Source organism: Fundulus heteroclitus, chromosome 17 (assembly GCF_011125445.2).
Source record: "Fundulus heteroclitus isolate FHET01 chromosome 17, MU-UCD_Fhet_4.1, whole genome shotgun sequence".
NCBI lineage: Eukaryota > Metazoa > Chordata > Actinopteri > Cyprinodontiformes > Fundulidae > Fundulus > Fundulus heteroclitus.
This window is the reverse complement of record NC_046377.1, coordinates 8,671,964-8,691,394: the sequence shown is the minus strand read 5'-3', so window position 1 is coordinate 8,691,394 and position 19,431 is coordinate 8,671,964. Positions and strand designations below refer to the sequence as shown.

The 19,431-nt window shown below is 41.6% G+C and overlaps 1 protein-coding gene and 1 long non-coding RNA gene across 11 annotated transcripts in view; one reads left to right on the top strand and one right to left on the bottom strand.

Annotated features, from left to right (window-relative positions):
* The window catches only part of foxp2 (forkhead box P2), a 128,745-nt gene that overhangs the window by 73,607 nt on the left and 35,707 nt on the right, over window positions 1-19,431 (bottom strand). For 3 of the 9 annotated variants that reach the window (XM_036149220.1, XM_036149226.1, XM_036149221.1), the window contains exon 4: window positions 141-327. The exons of 1 other annotated variant lie outside the window; for it this stretch is intronic. In XM_036149220.1, the coding sequence (XP_036005113.1) occupies window positions 141-317 (177 nt within the window). In that variant the 5' untranslated portion in view covers window positions 318-327. Of the gene's footprint in view, window positions 1-140; window positions 328-9,507; window positions 9,689-10,931; window positions 11,305-19,431 lie in introns of those variants that run through there. 5 more of the 9 variants (XM_036149224.1, XM_036149222.1, XM_036149225.1 and 2 more) reach the window with 5 other exon arrangements.
* Window positions 10,264-15,232, top strand: LOC110369538. 2 transcript variants are annotated; one of them, XR_004933149.1, is made up of 3 exons: window positions 10,264-10,490; window positions 10,590-10,655; window positions 13,321-15,232. It is a non-coding gene; the product is annotated as an uncharacterized LOC110369538 (long non-coding RNA). The 2 variants fall into 2 exon arrangements; XR_004933148.1 differs by lacking the exon at window positions 13,321-15,232 and adding an exon at window positions 11,788-12,211.

Genomic DNA, 19,431 nt, shown 5'->3' with positions numbered 1-19,431 from the left:
CCTGCCTATATGTAGAGCGCCCCGGTACCGCCTGAGCAGAGAGAGCAAAGCAGAGCGGAGAGAGGGGGAGAGCACAGCAGAGTGGGAGTGAGAGACGAGAGAAGGGATGGGGATGGGGGGGGGGGAGAAACACAACTTACCTGCTGTTGTTGCAGATGCAGCAGCTCGACTGTGCTTACTTCGCTGCTTGTGTCACCAGCGCTTGATCTCCCATCTCTACTGCCAGCCTCTAATTGGCTGCTGCTTAGGGTGCTCATTCCATTTTGACTCATTGAACTGTTGCTTATTGTCTCTGTGGCCGACTCCTGCATCATCATGATTTAAAACCTAGAAGTGATTAAGAGGCACCGGTTAGGGCTCTTCTCGTTACAATCCACCCCCCCCCCTCTTTTTTTTTTCTTTTTCCCCCCTCCGATTTCTTTTTTTTTTTCCTCCTCTTTTCCTTTCTTTGCACGCGTCCATTATCAAGCCCTCGGTCCCCCTTTGCAAATTAAAGCATTTAAAGAAGAGGGAGGGGTGGGGGTTGGGGTTGGGGGGGGGGAGATGCAGGAGAAGCAATTATGCATTCATTGTGTAAATGAAGCAATACAAAGACATGCATGTCCTGGTCCTTTCTAGAAATGGGAAATCTTGAAGATGTTTAGATTTGTAAAATATTATTTAAAAAAAAATAAATTAAGCACAAAGTGGTTCAATGATTATATATATATATATATATATATATATATATATATATATATATATATATATATATGCTTAAATCTTAGTATATTTGTATCTAAAAGAGAGAGATGCAAAAAAAAAGAATCTAAAAGAGTTTTTGGGTCGATTCGAAAGAAGCAGACTAATGATGCAAAGCTAATCATGCTAAATTAAAATATGCTAGTGGGGGAAGGAGGAGGAGGAAGAAGAAGAGGAGGAAGTACCAAATCACATGGTGGAGGGCTGGTGATGAACACTATAATGGGTTTGTCATCCTTGCTCTGGCTAAATAAAGTCTGCCTTGCAGGGTTCCATAGAGGACGGTTGCTCATATTTCATTTATTGCCCCCCCCCCCCTATTTTTTTTCTTCCTTTTTCTTTAATCAAATCTTATATAGCCGTTTATTTTGTGACATTTATTTTAAAATTCAGCTCTGCTCTCTATGCCATACAGTTAATTAAATAATAAATTGCTGTGGCAGTAACTTGAAAACACAGTAAATAAAGAAGAAGAAAAAAAACCTAAACGCTAACTTTTGACATCCTTGTACATGGAAAACTGAAGAAAAAAAAAGAGAAAGTAATATTGCTAATAACTGCACTAAAAACAGCATAAATTATGCATCTAGCCTCCTGTCTTTCTTAGCAATAAATGTTTTATAATCATTCCCAACATTTAATACTAAGTGCACTTGCCGTAAGAGAAAGGAGCTCCACCGTCAGTCGACATTTTTTTTTTTTGCAATAAATGAAAGAGACTCAGAAACTAAATATAATATAACGCACAGTTTTACCATCTCTCCATTCAGAACATATTTTTAATATTAAAACAAGTATTTAAAATTTTTTAATTACTATTTGAAATAGCAAAGACACGAGTAAAGAAAAACTGAGTGTATACAAATGTGTTTTGCACGGTGTGTGCTCTGTGGCTGTAAATACCATCTTAATAGAAGGGTGGGCACGTCCTTCTCGGTGTTTGCATGCGTGTGTGTGTGTGTGTGTGTGTGTGTGTGTGTGTGTGTGTGTGTTTGACAAGGGGCAGATACAGGACAGGCCCTAAAAGATGTCCACAGCCAGGATAAACAGGATCTACAGAGGGAGAACAAACAGGGGCTAAGCTATTACACAGAGCAGGGCGACAGCTGCCCGGGACACAAGTAAATAAGGGAAGAGGCCAGGACAAGGCGTGCTTGTGAACAAACAGGGCCCCTGTTTAACGCCGAGCCGCTTACTGCTGATGGAGAAAGACACGGTGAGAAAAGACAGAGACAGAAAAGACAGGAGGAGGAAAAAATGGAAAGAGGGGGTCGGGGGGGGGGGCAGAGAGAGAGAGAGAAAGAGAGGGAGAGTGGGAAGGAATATAAGGGAGGTGGCGGCAGGGTAGGCGGAGTGGAGGGGATGGAGGGGAGAGAGAGGGGGGGGGGTTTGGATTGGCACAATGTGACATCCAATCCGGTGATGAATCTCAGCATAAGAAACTCAAGGCTGCAGCCGAGATCAGCCGGCTAATAAGTATTCAAATTAGGCATAAATTTTACATGCCCAATGTTTAAAATATTCAGAGAAAGACTGTCTGATTGCCTTTACTACCATTTTATGAACATTCTAATGGAGCTCGGATCTCTCCGTTTTTTTGTGCTTTCTTTCTTTCTTTCTTTCTTAGACCGACAAGGAATGTTCGGAAAACTTGGAAGATATACGAGACGAGGAAATAAGGATTTTTAATAACATCTGAATGGATGCAAACCGAGGCAAAATTGCTACTGGGATTTTTTTTATTATGTGCTTACTCAAATATGAAAAGTTAATGTCAAGCATAAGAACGATCATTTACATTTCATACGAAAACGTTCAATCTTATCTCCTCACTCCAAAAATAAAAAAGCGGTGCTTTGTGGCTAGCTGCAGCATCATGATAATGCAGATATATGCAAAACGTATTCGCAGAGATCAGATGGTGCTTTAACCTTAATGACAGCGGTGAGATAAATTAATTAGCCATCTAAAGGCGGCATTCAAATCTGCCAATTAGAATGTCAATTAGGAACACAGCCAGGCTGCGGTGACGAGCGGGCTAACCGAGCCGCGGATCTGACTGTGGGGGTGACAGAACTGTCACACAATGCTCGAGAGAGGCAGAGAGTGGCAATCCTCAGCACCTGAGGGTGACTGCATGAAGCAGAGATCTGTGTTTGTGTCTGACGGGGGTACCGGCCCTGACCCGGACTCAGACTGCACTGAACCAGGTGAGTTGGAAAGAGACACAGCACCCCGGAGCTAAAGAAATCTGCCAGGGCATGTGGACTGAAGCTGCCAACACGAGCGTTTGTGTTTTCCAGCATCTTTTGCTTTTCAACACAAGTCCTGTTTGATGGCAATTCATCTGAAGCCATAATCGTCCGACGAGGGAGAGCCTAGACCAGTTATTATCATGATAGGATGCTGAGAGGGAGGCTGATATTACTTGGAAATACACTGGTGATGCTGTAGCTGTATCTCTTAAGGAGGGGGAAAATACAGGGATGAAGAGGATGAGGCTGTGGGATGGGAAGCAGATGGTGTCACTAGAGATGCAACAATCAATTGATCAGGACTAAGAATAGACCAATTTTCTCTTGAGTGACCCTGACTGGTGATCATCAGGTTAAAATATCCATCCATCCATCTTTTTTTTTTTTCATTCACCAAATGTCTCACAATAAAGATCTTCCATCACTTTTGGTCTGTCGAAACACATGAAACCGTAGCATTTGCACTTTAATGCACTTCTTTTGAGTTTAATAATAATAATAATAAGGATGCATGCTATGGGCATATGCTTTTGTGTAAGTCCAGATGTTTTTGTAATCCTTTAATTTAGTCTTTTTCTATCATTTTTAATTGTCATAAAGCACATACAATCAAGACATTACAATCACATGTACATCACTGAAACCACTGATTTTTTTTTAAGGCCAAAAATCACACAAAAAAATCTCAAGTGTAAGCTGCTACGGTTGTGTGTGGTACAAATGTAAGACTGAGAGGCTTTCAAAGCTATGCTGCAGCAACAGTAAGGAGAGATAATTGCTCGGATGTATAAAAATGCCAATGATATTGTAATTCCTTTTTTTTTAAAGCAAATACTTGATCAGAAAAACGAAAACGAAACCCGGCAGTGGATGTCGAGACAACCGGAAATTGGTATTGGCCACGAAAAACCATGATCAGTGCGAATCTAGATCTCCTCTTTAAATGTGTTGCCGTTAAAAGTCAGCGACGCCTTTGATGTTCCCTGATGAGGTCTATTGCTAAGCTTCAAATTAGCTTGAACAAATATTTGCTCTAGGATCGTGAAAACCCATCTGCTCCGTCACAGTCCGAAAGAAGACGTCCTGGTAAGGCGTTTGGGGAAGAAATTGGGAGAATTTCTGCCGTTTTCCCCCGAAGTGACACAACAAAGGTTTAAGGAAAATTGAACCTTTACTCCCACACACACCTATCATTAAAGGGTAGAAGAGGCAGCCCTCCATCTTTGTTTGCAAGCTCTAAAAGCCCTTAATGTAGCCTCATTACCTGGCCTGTCTCCTGCTCTATCATGTGCCGTAAACACACACCATGACACTGACCATCCATCTAGGGGGGAGAGCGCGGCTGTCTGCTCCGAGAACACTGAGGAATTTACCGTGATACGGTGTTAACACGCTGCCGCCCTGACACCGGTTTCATCTCCGAGACATCCGCTTTCGGCGTGACGACATTCTCCGTTCGCTCGTTCTATATGCATGAGTTGCACAAAATGTTTTCATTTGAGAGGTAGAAAAGGAAAAAAAATAAAAAGGGAGAAAAGAACAAAAAGTGGCCGGCAAACCTGTGATCCCAGACGCGCGTTCGTTATCAGCTCACGTTTCAGGTGGCTGCCGGGGATTCTTTTTTTTTTTTTTTTTTTGGGTGGGAGTTTGAGAGATCAAAAAAAAAAAAAAATAAGAAAAGAAAAAATAATAATAGAAATTACATTTCACAGTCTGATGACTCCCCACAGCTCTCTGATCAAGGGGAGATATGGTTACCATTTAAAATAATCACAGATTCTGTGCTTGAGTGAAATTAATTCATCATTGCCATAAGTTACTGTGCATGCAAAATAAAGAAGTAGCTGTGCAAGGGCAAGAGCTCACATATTTAATACTTGAGATTGCTTAATAAATCAAAATGCCATGCATGTGCTGACAAAAAGAAAGAGTTGCGAAAAGGAGAAATTGAATTCAGGAGCAGCTTGAAACTTAAAAAAAAAAAAAAGTGACACGATCAACAAATTTCGATTTTGACTGTTGGGTTCGTTTATTCATATATTTTTTGCAACAAGCTGTCAAAGAAACCTCAATGTAATTCCTTCATGCTCAGAGCGTGGAGTAAGAATGGAAAAACGAGGACTTATAAAAGACCACCCCCCCCCCCCCCCCAAAAAAAAAAAAGAAAGAAAAACAGCATACCCTCGGATTAAGCAAGGCAAAGTCAGGCTGCGGCACCTTAGAATTAAAAGCTTCCTTTTGGCGCTAAAGGACCACCATAAAGGAGCATTAATGACTACTTCTTATAAACCTGTGTACGGTAATGGTTTCTGCTCACAGATAGAGGAATTTCAAAAGTGCTTCACCAGTGAATAAAGATTACTTTGGAGGGTGGGGGGAAGAAAGAAAGAAAGAAAGAAAGGGGCTGAGGAAATCATATTTACAAAATCTGGAGTGGGGGCCAAATGAAAAGCGATGAATATGAATAATGGACTTTGCTTTTTTTTTTTTTATGCCGGATTAACATTATTCAAAGCAACAGAATCAAATGTGGTTATCTCCTGTCCAATGAGCCCTGCGTTGAGAAAAAAAACTACAGTCATATTTCAATTCTTCATTTGAGCCCTGACAATAAATCGTAGTTCTGTGATAGGAGACATTCAGTGGAGAATGTTCAGAACTTAATTCTCTTCTATTTACAATAAGGAGATGAGACAGAATAAGATAAAAGGCGGACTATTTGCCACAGTGAGCAAGTGTCCCTGAATGGATGTGCGGGGATGTGGCGGAGTCGGCGTTCCAGGAGAACAGAGAGGGGGGGGGAAAAGTGACAAAGAGAAACGGAGGAAAGTGTATAAAGTGCGTGTTCAAATGTACGGGCTGCACAATGTGTCTTTATGATCAAATACTAGAGGTGCTCATGGATCCTATGTATGATACTGTTCCGAGGGAAAATTTATGCTTAATAAATACAGCTGAAATATCCCAAAAGCATATTTGGGTAGTAGCAAAAAAAAAAAACACAAAGCAGTCTCAATATTAGAAATGCACCAATCATCCCCTGATTAGCTCAGATTGGTGATCAGCCGATCACGTACTAAGAAATCATTTTTTACTCTAATTTATCAAATGCATCCAAAATGCAAACACCCATCGTTTCCAGTCTGCAAACACAAAAACAGCAGCAGATTTTTTTTTTTTAAAGTTTACTAAGCAACGGCATGCAGGTTAGGGACATTCTTTGATAGTCATAGATATGATCTTGTATTTTATTCATTTTCTACTGGATTCAAAGCTATTACATCAACTAAAAATAAGCGTCACACACGTTTTGTGTTAAAAACTTTGGAAAAGGCAGACTTTTACAGGCCAATGCCAATATCCGGTTTCTTCTAGTCTGAATTTAGCCTTGATTGGCTCTGACTGGTGATTGGCAGGTTAGATAAGGGGGAGAAAAATATTTTTTTTTTCCAAAATCATTGACAGCATCACAACCCAGAACTGTATCAGTGTTCATCTCTGAATCATCTGCATCATACTCTGATGCAAATAATAAATAAATAAATAAATAAATAAGTGTTAGAGAAAAGCTGATGCGTAAATTGGAATAATATTGCATTTCCTATTCTACAATACTTTTATAATTAAATAACCAGTAGCATGTTTTTTTATTATCTTCAATGCATTACAGAATAAACAAAAACATTTGTCAAAATCAGAATTGGCTGGTCAGACCTCAAAGAAAGAAAGAGATTATTAGCAGCCAGGAATGTCTGATTGGCGCAGCGCTACTAAATGTTAGATGAAAATAAGGAAAATATATGTTAGAGGGGCTTCTGGTGCAGCCATAATGGCATATTGCAGAGCACATCCCTAACAGAGAAAGAAAAAGAGGAGGAGAGAGATGAGTTTTTTCTCACATTTAGGCTCGTCCCATATCATTTACATGTTCCCCCGTCAGACGCCACGTTCTGCTGAGGCAGGAGATGGCTGAGCAAAGCTGTGACGAAGGCCGATCCGTCGGCTCTCATTTGCATATTTGCCAATTCTGTTAATTAACTCAGCCCACCTAATCAGGGCTAATTGACCTATAAAGAGGAGAGGCCTCATTGTCTCATCCAATCATCTTTATCAGGAGTAGAGGAGGTTGCACTTGTGAATGCACGGCACTTCCGATCTAACTGTATTTATAGACCTTTTCTGAGTGTAACACTTCCACTCAGAAAATATGTTTTGTTTTTTTTTCCTTATTCTGCGAGCGATCGCAGCTGAGCTGCTTTGACGCGGAACAAGACCTGGATAACAAAAAGAAGTGAATGGACAAATTCCCTTCAGAGAGGAGCAGAGAAAAATCAGAGGAGGTAATGACAGCCGGATCGCCTTGACTCTCCGGTCGCCCTTTTTCCACAGCGGGGCACATCCAGCGGACGGCTGCAGCTACAGAGACATAGCTCATTGTGACGTTTCCAGTTATTTCTGGTTGATTAGGGCTATTATGTCTCCGGCTCTGATTTATGTTGTCATTCCCTCTCAGCAGTCCTGCATCGATAGATCTTAATGAATTGGTAAATAAGGGCGAAGATTGCGCCTGACAACACCGCAACATTCCTCATTCATACCAGACAAGATTTATGTAACCAATTAGAAGCATAAAAAGCAGGACGGGGGGGTTATTCAGGAGAGAAAAATAGAATAATCTTTCCTTTGGAAACTGCAAACAGATAATGAGCACTCTTTAACCTCGGAGAAGTCGCACGTTTCACATTAAAGGTTTTGAAGATTTGAAAAGAAAATTTGCAAAGAGAAGACACAAACTGCTTATCGTATAATTTATAACCTATTCTAAAGGCAAAAAAAATAATTATTTTAAACAGAATATTGATGGTTTAAAATCATCCTCCTGCATCGACCACGTTTATGGAAATACTGCATAAAAATAAGGCTAGTAGAAATGTTGGATCAGTGAACAGGTGTATGAGGTCAACGTTTTACATTTCACTGATTAAAACGGTCATTTGCATTTTTTAATCAAGCCACGTTTCAATTATTTGATTCCCGTAAAACGTTGCTCAAGAAATCCTTTTGCAGGCAAATAAAGGGCCGCTTTGTAATCGAGAATAAAAAAAAAATAAAAAATCCTGATAAAAGTGCTGATCATCAATAGTCGAGCGACAGGACAGGAAGACCCATAGGGCAGGAGTGAACAGAGGTGGAAAATTAAAGCGGAGTGATACGGCTCCTTTTCCAGCCTCCCTCCCTTCAAGCACATGCAAATGAGGCCGCGCTGCTTAACTGCATCATTTATGTGGATAATAGCGGCATCATCATTACGGGGGGAACTCAAATTAAATTACATCACAATTAGCATAACAAAGTGATTGGTTAAACTTTCAAAACAAATAACGCGGCTCGGCTAATGAACGGTGTTAATTGGCCGGCAAGCGTTCTAAATAAAACACGGAGGTAAACATGTGTTTTAGTTAAACAAATTTGAAATTCTGGATTTCTCCAATAAAAAAAAAAAAAAGAAGGAAAAACAAGCAAAAAAAATGCATGAACACAGCCAGTTGGATTTGAGAGCTAAAATATAAAATTTGTAGCATTTAATTTTATTGTGCTAAAGAACCCATTACACACCAGACTCTGGAGAACAAAGTAAATTATCTGCCTTCAGAATGGAGTTTGGCCAATTCTCCATGTGAGCTAATCACATAGCTCATTATGCATTAGGGTATTAAATTATGAAGAAGAGTCCCTTTCGCATTCCTGCACAAAGCCCTATGAAATGTTAATAATATGCCCACAATAGCCCAATACCAAGCCTGGCTCCCGCTCATCAATATTTAAGTAAACAAATGATCCCGCTCACCTTTGATAAAGATAATTAGCGCTTTGACAATGATGAGTCTCGTGACCTCTCACCTTTTCAAACTAAACAGCAGCCCTGAAGAGTTTGAAATTTTTGTTTGTCTCTCCACACCAAAAAAAAAACAAAAACAAAAAAACAAACAAGTCAAATTTTCAGCACTTGTAAAACACAGGGGAAATTTTATCTAGTAAAAAAAAAAAAAAATACCGACAATGCATCTGTCTCTCTTTTTTAAAATGTATCTAACTGATGAGTGATTATCTCAGGCTGGAAATAGCAACATTTGATTCAAAATGAGTGCAGCAAAAAAAAAAAAAAGTCACATTCACACAATCGCACAGCCGTAGCGGCGCACGCGCTCGTGCACACGCGGACGCACACACTACAGCAATTCATCAGCACTAATTAAGCAGCAGATTAAGAGAGCCCGCAGACGTAGGCTGAACAGCTCCACAGTGGGACGACCAACGTGGGGGAAGGCAGCCCGGCAATAAAACACAGCCATTAAATACAGTCAAGAGCCTGGAGTCGACTACGGATGACAGGAGATTGATGGGTGGATGACCAGACGGGTAGATGGATGGATTGATGAAGGGATGGACAAAGTGGAGTGTGGATGACCTTTTTTTTTTTTTTTTCCTCTCTTTTTTTTTTTTTTTTTACCTGAAGTTGAGGAGTGTCAGAGATCTTGACCGGACAACAGAGAGCTCGCCTCTGCCACCGGCGGCGAGGGTGTCTCGCAGCGACGCCCGCAACTCGACTGGTGTCACCGTGTGAAGAGGCAACACTATCTGTGTCATCACTTCAGCCGTGTTTATGGGGGATAGCATCATAAACAAGCCGCCTCCCCCCCCCACCACCTCCACCACCACCAACACCTCCACCACCTCCCCGCCCCAGTTGTCCCCCCCCCCCCTCCTTCCACCACCCCTTGCTCCCTCGCTGTCTCTCTCTCCCCTCCTCTTGCCACCTCACCGCCACAGTGCCATTCATGCATACTTAAATCACCCTTGCCCTATTAAAATAGAAAGAAAGACTTTTCGTGACAATTATTCTATCATTTCCAGTTGTCAGTGGGGCAATTACAGACAGGGGGCCCCTGAACAGGTCAGACATGCAGGCCCAAAAGAGGAGGCTCAAGTAGGGAGAGAGGGTATAGAATGGGAGGGGGGGGGGAGCAGAGGGTGAGTGTGTATGTGCTGAGAGACAGCGGCGCCTTTCTCTCCACGTTGGATGAAATTAGACTATCATTTTGTCCGACCTGCCGCCAATCAATTTCTATTCTCACCAGAAAAGTCAACTTTTTCCCCCCCATTTAGAAAGCTGTAATTCTTAGCTGTTTTTTTTTTCTTTTTACAATCCACTGTTAATAACCGTAACTTTTTTTTTTTTTTTTTTATCGGTTTACTAATTTAGCATGAACATTTTTTGGTTTAAATCTGTGCTTTCTAGGTGTAAGCGTGCATGAGTGCACGTCCAGGTGCTCTCTGAATGTGGGTGGGTCCTGTGTGTGTGCGCGCGCGCGCCGGAGAGGCTGTGTGAGCAGAGCTTCACATGTGGACCGCTGCGACTCGCCGGAGGATGCTCGCCCCGGCTCTCCGCTCGCAAGCTCTCGCCGCTCCGATCCACCGTCCGCCTCTACCAAAGTAAAAAACCGAAAACAAAAATGCGCTTTTTTCCCCCCTCTCTCTTTCTCTCTCTCACTCTCTCTCTCTCTTGCTTGCACACGTGGACTGCCTCTCAAGACAGGGGGACGGAGACAGAAGCGGGGCTGGAGGGACGCTGCTAAGAGAGGTGCAATCGGCGCAAAGGTATGTGTGTCTGGCTTTATTCCGGGGGCTCGTTCGGAGCCTTCTTTTCAGTGCTGATTGTGTGTAGGTCAAAGTGTGTGTGTGTGTGTAAAGAGTCTGAAAAGGATTAGTGAAAGGCTGAGCGTCGGTCTGTGTCCTACACTGAGCCCTAGCAGAGAGTAAAGAGCACTTAAAAACAATTAGCAACATCGCATCCGTGCATTTCCAACCGGCACGCTGTCACAAAGCACTCCGAGTACATGCCAAAATAAGAGTCATAAAGACAAAATGACCTACCTTTTAAAACAACGAGAGAGAAATCCACTCTCCCCAGTAGGAAGCATTTGAAGAAGTATTCTTAGAAACCTGGCGGCATTACTGTGTCAAACAAAAAAAAAAAAAAAAAAAAAAAAACTGAAGAGAGAGTCGCAGAAAGCAGAAGGAAAAAGTGGAAAAAAAAAATGTAGAGAGGACAACTAGCTGGCGCTTACTGTCAAAGACATCACCAGAGAAGTATTTACGGCCGTATTTACAGTAGTGCGCGGGGAGAGCACCTCTGCCTGGTCACGTCTGAGAGACAGTTGCCGTTTCAGCGCTGCCTAATTAAAACAAGTCAGGCAGCCCCGCTGGATTGTTTTGACGCCTGAGGACCAATAGTACACAAAAACCAGTGGCTTGATCGGGGGGGTAGGGGGCGGTGGGAGGAGGAGGAGAGGGGGCGCGGGTGGGTGGGTTGGTTGGGTGGGGGGGGGGGGGGGGGGGGGGCTTGTCGTGGGGAGCTGAGGAGAGGGGGGCGGAGGGTGGCGAGAGTTGGCAAAGAAATAGTGAGAAGGAAAGAGGAGGAAGAGGAGGGAGGGATGTGTTCTGGAGGAATCCGAAAGGGGAGGGAGACTACAAAGGTTGAACACTGCGCGGGGAGACCACCACATGCAGCGGGCATGCAGTTTCCCCGAGACCAAATTCTAAAGTGACGCTTGAGACTTCTTTGTCACAATCTAAGGATTATGGTCTGCACATGCAATGCCTTGATAAGAAAATTAAAAGAAAAAAAAACAAAAACTTTTTAATGACTGTTAGAGAAAGTGAACGAAAAAGGTAAGAATTACTGAATATTTCGAAGATATTGAATATTGCAAACATTTTTGCTCAACAGCTAAGGATAGCCAATTGTGCGTTTGAAGAGGTGCAACAAGACGATTTCAGCAGTCTGCACTGATACGCATACGTTAACCTGCAAAAGTGGACCGAAGTGAGACGCGCTGACATGTTCCCCCCACTGTAAACAATGCACAACAGGCAATGAGACGGAACATTTTAGGGGCTAATGGTGTTTGCCGATTCTTTTGTCACTTTTTTTTTTCTCCTCTCTCCCCCTCTCCCTTGCATGCCACAGATGTTTTTCTTAGACGCTCCAACAGACAGGAATCTACTGGCAAGAAGAAAGCCCCGGTCTTCCCCACGAGAGCGAGAGTACAAAGCCCCCCAGTCTGCACACAGCAGATGCGGGAAAGCTAGTCCATCTGCCACCAGCTTGCCGAGCCACATGGGCCTGAGAGCTTTAATGCGAGGGGGGGGGGGGGGGGGGGACATTTATTTCTTTATCTCAAAAGATCTGTGGCATTTACATAATAGAGAAAAAAAAGTGAGAACCACAATTAAACTGGACACATTTAACAGAAGGCCATGAGTGAGGATGAAATTCTACTTTCACTGTATCACTGTATATGCAGACTCACACACAAAATCAAATGTATGTATAACATGAGTTCATTTATTTCCAAAAACAAAAAAGCATAATTATCCCAACTGCTGTAAAATATGATAAATTGATTAATAATACATGCTTAATAAAGTTAGCTATGCCATTTGTTTCATTTTGATCAGAAAATTTTAAAGAAGACATTTTGAACAAGCACCTGTTTTTGGCCACCTGTGTCTTTTGCAACTGGAAATATTTCCTAACAGCCAAAATGGTCTTATTTTTAAGCGAGGAAAAGAGTGCAGGGGCCTTTTCTCAGCTGCACAGCAACAGGTGGGGGAGGGGCTACTTTTTGCTCTGTACAGATGGAGAAACCTTTGGTCACTTTTGCAGGGGTGACTTTTGGTCACTTTTCTCTTGCATCTTATGAGAAGGATTTTAAATAGTGGAAACAGGGCAAAGGAAAATTGGTATATCCTTGGTACCGGTCACCGGCCCATGACTACATGGGTTTAGCAGAAGTCTAAAAAGGGTTAAAGACCACTTTACCTCCTGGCTAGGAATTGAGCACCAGTATGATTTAACAGGCGCTGAGTAGTGCATTATCTCGGCGGCTCTGCTGAGGCATATTTCAGCTGTATGAGATTATTAAGAGCTGCAACACGGACCAAAAGATGTAGCGTTTTCATTAGTGTCAACTACCGGAGCTCTGGGGCGGAGGGGATAAACACTAAACAATCATGGCAGAGGGAAAGCGTGAAAAAAGTCAGGGAGTTCATTGCAGAATATCAAAAGGGGATAACATTAAAAAACTACTGTTAATTGCTCTAAGCATCAACATTATTCAAGTAAATTCTGCCATTTCTCTGTAAGTGCCAAAGGCTTGAGACTAGAAAGCTCCTCAGAAACATTTGCTCCTCTAAGAGGGGAGGCATTGTTATGCCCATTTCTTCATATTTCTGACAATTGTGTGCATTCTCCCCTCAGGTGTTTATTCCTTCCATGACTCCTCTTCTGGGGATTTCTGCTACCAAGGTCAAGGGATACAAGCGGGCCCACCAGCGCCTTGATGAGGTGGCAGCAGAGAAATAAGGGGAGAGAGACAGACAGACATGTGGAGAGGGTACAGTGAGGAGGGGGTAGCGGTGGTGGCAGCTGGTTACCAACCTTGGCAAGAGCAGCAGCAGCAGGAGCGTCATGACAACGGCAGCAGAGGATGTTGACTCCCATCTCATCTCAGCGCAGAGATTTTAGCAGTTTGCACACACACACACACAGCCACTGCTACTTCAAAAACCATTCATTTTCAATTAAAGCTACAACAAAGTGAATTGCTTTGGGGTAATTAGATATAGACACGCAGAGCAGGTTTCCTCATCACTTCAGTACACAAGATGATGAGAAGAAGGCACAGTAGAATAGTTTAAGGTTTACAATAATTGCTAAACATTTAACTGATTGATTTCCAGGTGCATACAGCATCAGGAGTATATAGGGATGCCTCTACAAATTGTATGGGGATAAAGGGTTGCACTATTTCATGATTGATGAGCCCAGACCAGTGGACCGCTGATTGGAAACTCAAAAATATCAAATTATTTCTTGATCTGTGAATGTACCATACCACTACTACTACTACTAGGTTATGATGACAACACTCTTCAGTGTGGATGCTGTTACTGAGTAAAGGAGACTCCAATTCAACCATTTCCAGTGTCAGTGAGGGGTTTGAAGATGAAGTCAGATGAAACCCAAGAGGTGTAATATATCTAAAAGGAAACAACTTTCCAGGCGACGTCCAGATGAGTGTGCCATTCACTCAGGATGCTAAGAGCTAGACTCTCTTGAGTTGCTCCGGTCCAATCTCTTAGAGCTTTCAAGCTCAGTAGTACTGAGGTGCATGTCATGGATCATGCTGGTTTTGGAAATATTGGTTGGGTTTCAAGCAACTTAAGAGTTAAAGAGCCTATATTCTCTAGGAATAAATGATGAAATAGAGTTAATAGTGATAAGCACACAAAGAGCCGCTGTAAGATGCTACATTAAGTTGTCTCCCACACACCGTGTGATCTCACCTCTGCCCCTTGAATAAATAATTATTTATAATCCACAGCAGGAAGAATAGAAAATAATATGTTGATTGCTGCTAATTATAGTTCTTAAAAAAAATAAGCTGGAATCAGTAAAGGTGGTAACAGGAGGTCAAAGCTTCACAAAAAATGGTGTTCTGAATTGGTCACAACATTCACTGCATCTACAGTAGTATTTCTTTTTCTCTGAGTGTTACTCTTTTGATTTCCCGTATTTCTCACATTAAAGCTCCTCTATTACTACTGTCACCTAACAAGAGGGAAAACCAATGTTTTTACAAACCACATGTGTGAAAATAAAGCATACCCCCCTATTCATTCTTTGTTAATCAAATGTTTCACAAGCACAAATCGTGATCCACAAAGTCCAGCCCTCAAATACTACTACTACTAGTAATATTAATATTACGCCAAATAAGGACTAATGGCTCAGAAGGGCTCTTTTAAAGTCCTGGGCAATGTTGATCGCACAATATGTTGCTTATGGCCACAAAGCAGAGGCCATTACAGACCGGTGATTATATAAGTGGTTGGAAGGCAGCACCATTTTAATATACTGTACTTAAGCACCAGGGTATCCATGGCAACTTGCACTTTTACCGTGCATTCAGAAATCCCTAATGAAATGTCTATTAAGGGGATGATAATGACAGTGTCCAAATATATTTGCATATGTGTTTCAGTGGGAAAAGAGAGCGCATAATGAAGGTAGATGGGTCCCTGATCACTGCAATGATGATTTTGTGTATTTTGGGGGATTTCTTTTGTTATGTTTCCACTGCTTCAGTAATAAAAACCTTGGCAATGTCTACTAATACTTGTACAATTGATTATTACGGGTGAGGGTGTGAATTGAGGCTTTATTGCCTTCCTTTGGCTGTCTCCACATGTGACTCCTATTTGCGTCTTTGGCTGACTTCCCAACAGGACATCCCTGAGAGACTGTTTGCTTGACTCAATTTTAACAGCCTTAGTAAGCAGCTGGGGGAAGGGGGGCAGTCTGGCCAAGCCCAGCCTTGGGTTCCTATTGAAAATAAACCAGACTGTACTTTCACTAGGCCCAGAAATATCAACACGCGCTGCAAAGAACCATGCCCGTGCCTCTTCAAGGTTTACGATACCTGCACCTCCCCTCCAGCTGCTTCTGCCGACGCCGCTGCTGCTGCACACACAGACGGCAGGTGGGCGGGAATTAAAGTATACATTACAGCAGAAAAATGAAAGAGATCGAAATGACAGAAGTCAGGCGGTTCAAGCTGACCCAGCCTCTTGAAACGAAGGAGCTGGGATACGAGCGACAGACACTTCAGGTTAAATTGGCACTCCTGCATGCCTCCTCTTATTTTCCCCACCACCACAACTGCCCTCAAAGCCAAACCCCTTCCTAAAAAAAAAAAAAAAAAAAAAAAAAAAAAAACTGCTTTTCTTCAAAAGCATATTTGAATTAAATGAGTTGCTGAAATCAAACGCTCAGCCGAGATGAATACATTTAAACAAGCAAGTGCTGCTCACAGCAGTTTACCTGTTATAAAGCAGATTGTAGCTGGATGAAAGAGCAGAGCAACAAGAGCTTCCCTTACTGCATACCATCTGATATGATATGGTAAGGATGGAAGCAGATTAATTAAGTTCTAGAGGAAAGCACACACAATTCAGTTTTTTTGTTTTGTTTTTTTGGGGTGGGGGGGAGTCTTGTGGGGTTTTTTTGCTTAGAAAAATTGAAAATTCAAACCTACCATTGGCTAATTGCAGGTAAATTTATGTTTGTAATGGAACAGGGAGACAGCATTCAATTTCTACCCCTGACCTGTCGGAGGCAGTGTTGCACCTGAGCTGCAAATGTCATTATCAGTTGTAGAAGACCTAAATCGTAAAGCTGCGTTACATTCCTCCTGTAAAGTGGTTGGACTGAACCACTAAACTATCTGTACAGGAGCCAAGAGGTGGCACTACAGGTAAAAGGCTTAGTTTATTCCAATGAGACATGGAAGTGAAATGACAGTGGCAAGTGACATTACAGGCTAGTTTGTAATAAGAGCAGCTAATCAATGTTTTGTTCGTTTTGACCCTTTTCCCATTCCATACTTTTTTACCATTTTTGTTTTTTTGTACCACACATTTTGTTTGCACTTTGACAACTAAAGATTTAAAACAATATTCTATAATCTATCCATGTCTAATGTAAGTAGATAAATACAAAGGCACAATATAATAAAGACTTCAGCTTCACCTGTCAACCTAAGTATGTTTTTGACACAGTTCTTTGTACAGAACATAGATAATCCTGTTATCCTCAGTAGCTTTGGTTTTCTCACACCTGAATTTCCATAGTACCAAATAAAGCCATATACCATAGGACTAAGTTAAAGCAAACACAGGTCAGAAGGACATTTCATCCTTGCTTAGACAACTGACAATTTAGTCATTTTCTAATTTATACTCATAGTCTACTGGAAGGAAAAGCAGGTGTGTGACTTTAGCAAATAATATCTGCGAGTAGGAAGTCCCTTTGAGCTATTTTGATCTGAACCATTTTCAAATCTGTCATATTTCACAAAGGTCAACTGGCTTAAATGGGAATCAGAACTAGCAAAAATGAAATTATAGTGAAATACAAACTTTTCAGACAGTTATCTATATTATACCAAAGGTTTGAGCAATTAAATTATAATTTAGTTCTATAAATCAGGAGACTACCACGCTACAAAGGGATAAGTGATTAACAAGGGCTTAAGAACATGGTTATGAAATGGTTTGTTTGGGGATCTAAAATGAATTAAAAAAGATGAACGTTTTTAAATTTTTTGCAGAAAAACTGTATAAATTGGGCCTAAGGGTGGTATTTTAAAGTTACTGTGCATTTTATTTTACAGTTTTGTGTGAACTTGTTTAGTTCTGCAATATTTGTCTGAAATACATTTTACTGCTGCCCTGTTAGGGCTGATCGGTGGGAATAGAAGTAAAATGTTACTATTGGTTCAAATGGTACAGGCTTTCCTCGTCATAGCCTCGCTTTCGGGTATAAAAGCATCTCATTCAGACACGCCTCCGTGGCAAGTCAGAGTCATCAGGTGGAAACACAAGCATTGGGAAATGGATAGTGTTTGGCGTTTGCTATTGCTTTGAACGTTAACCCATGTTAGCAATGATGCTGCTAACGTCACTTTACCTCTCTGCACCCGTTTTGTCCTCCACTGCCTTGTTAGCGCTGGTTTCGGACATCACTGAGTCAGCGCCTTGAGTCAGCGGCTCGAACTGATAATGCTCCGGCCCACTGGGCTCCACAAAGCCTCCCTCAACCTACGGTGACGAGGGGGGTGAAAAATCCTCCAGCTCAAAAGACCGATCCATGACGAAACCAGTTTCAACATGTCAACTTCCCTCACCCTGACCACAACTCCGCTTAAAACCCACCGCTCATCCCCACACTTAGCCCTGCCCCTCAGGGTCTCTTGGCACTGCCCACTTTGGTGGCATTTTTCTAAACATTTCTGGGGGCGGAATTATGCCTTTACATCAGGGTGAATTACACTTTAAAATGTTTTCTATATTCTATTCATAATTTACTGTATGAACATGTGATTTTTAGGAACTCTATAAATAATATTTACCAGTGGAAGGCTATTTAAAGTTATTTAGCAATCAACGGTGATCCTCTCATGTTTTAGAAAAGTTACATGTCCCAAACAGGGATCGGGACAGAAGGAAATGAAACACAAAATGTTCAGAAAGTTGAATACAATAAGAAAAACACATGAGGTTTAAGCACTTTCATGATTATGTAGGCCGATAATATTACACTACAAAAAACTACAAAGAAAACTCAAGTGATATGCAATGATTTCAGTCCACGGGTATAAAATGGTTTGTCGGGTGGTCAGAAATTAAAACAGGTTAGGAGGAAATGGCAACATGTACAAAATTGTTGCACAAATTGGGAAAACAGCTAAATAACTTGGATCCTTAAGTAACCGTGACAAATATTATTTAAAAAAAAAAGCCTGTTTGTAAAAAATAGCGCTTATGACATATTTAAGTGACTGATACAAACATTCTGCTAACAGTAACAGCAGCTGCTGGAAGAAAATTTTAATTTCCACTGCTCCTCTGATATGTCATCAAGATTAAAAGGCATCCGGAAATGTGAGGTTCAATAGCCATGCTTTCAGGTTTCCTGTTTAGGATGAATCTGAAACCAGTTTATGACAGTGATCTGTAGCAGCCTCTGCTCTGCCAAAAAGATTATCATTCCCAGAACCACAGCTACACAGCAGAATGGCGGAAAGACAGGCTTCACTGGCAGTTAAAAGAGCACAACACCTGTATATGCAATGCACCGACTGCTACCTAACATCCAAGGAATCCAAGGGGTAATGAAAAACACTTAAAGCCTTATGGTGTTTGAAAAAATGTAGAACTCAACGCCAACTTTGACAATAATTAATATTTGAAGGATGATGTCCAGAAACGTGGAAAAAGGATGCAATTGTCCTGTTTATGATCTGTTTATATAGAAACTTTCCAGCCATGACTAAAAGCACTATTTAGCTAGATACCAATTACACCTATAAAAAGTTCAGACAAAATGTATATATATAAAAAAAAAAAAAAAAAACGGAAAAAAAACTGCATTTTAGGCAAGAATAATAAAGTCATTATATAGAAAAATCAAACTCTCATATTCTCCTCACCGCGGCTAATTCAGATCTAATTTTTACTAGCCACTAATTTAAGGGTGATGGGTAGGGGATAGGAATTACATCTGGAGGTAATTGAATGTGTGGAACTGAGCCCAGTGGAGGCTGTAACACCCCCCCCCGCCCCCGCCCTTTTCACCTACACCAACACCCCCCCACCACCACCAGCGCCACCGCTCCGCTCCCCTCCCGTATAAATACACATACACACAGACACGAAAAGGAGCAAGGCAGACAAGACATAGAGGAAGGACTATTTAGGAGAGTGGGACTTCCTGAGAAGTGAAACGACACTTTCCACAAAAATGTTT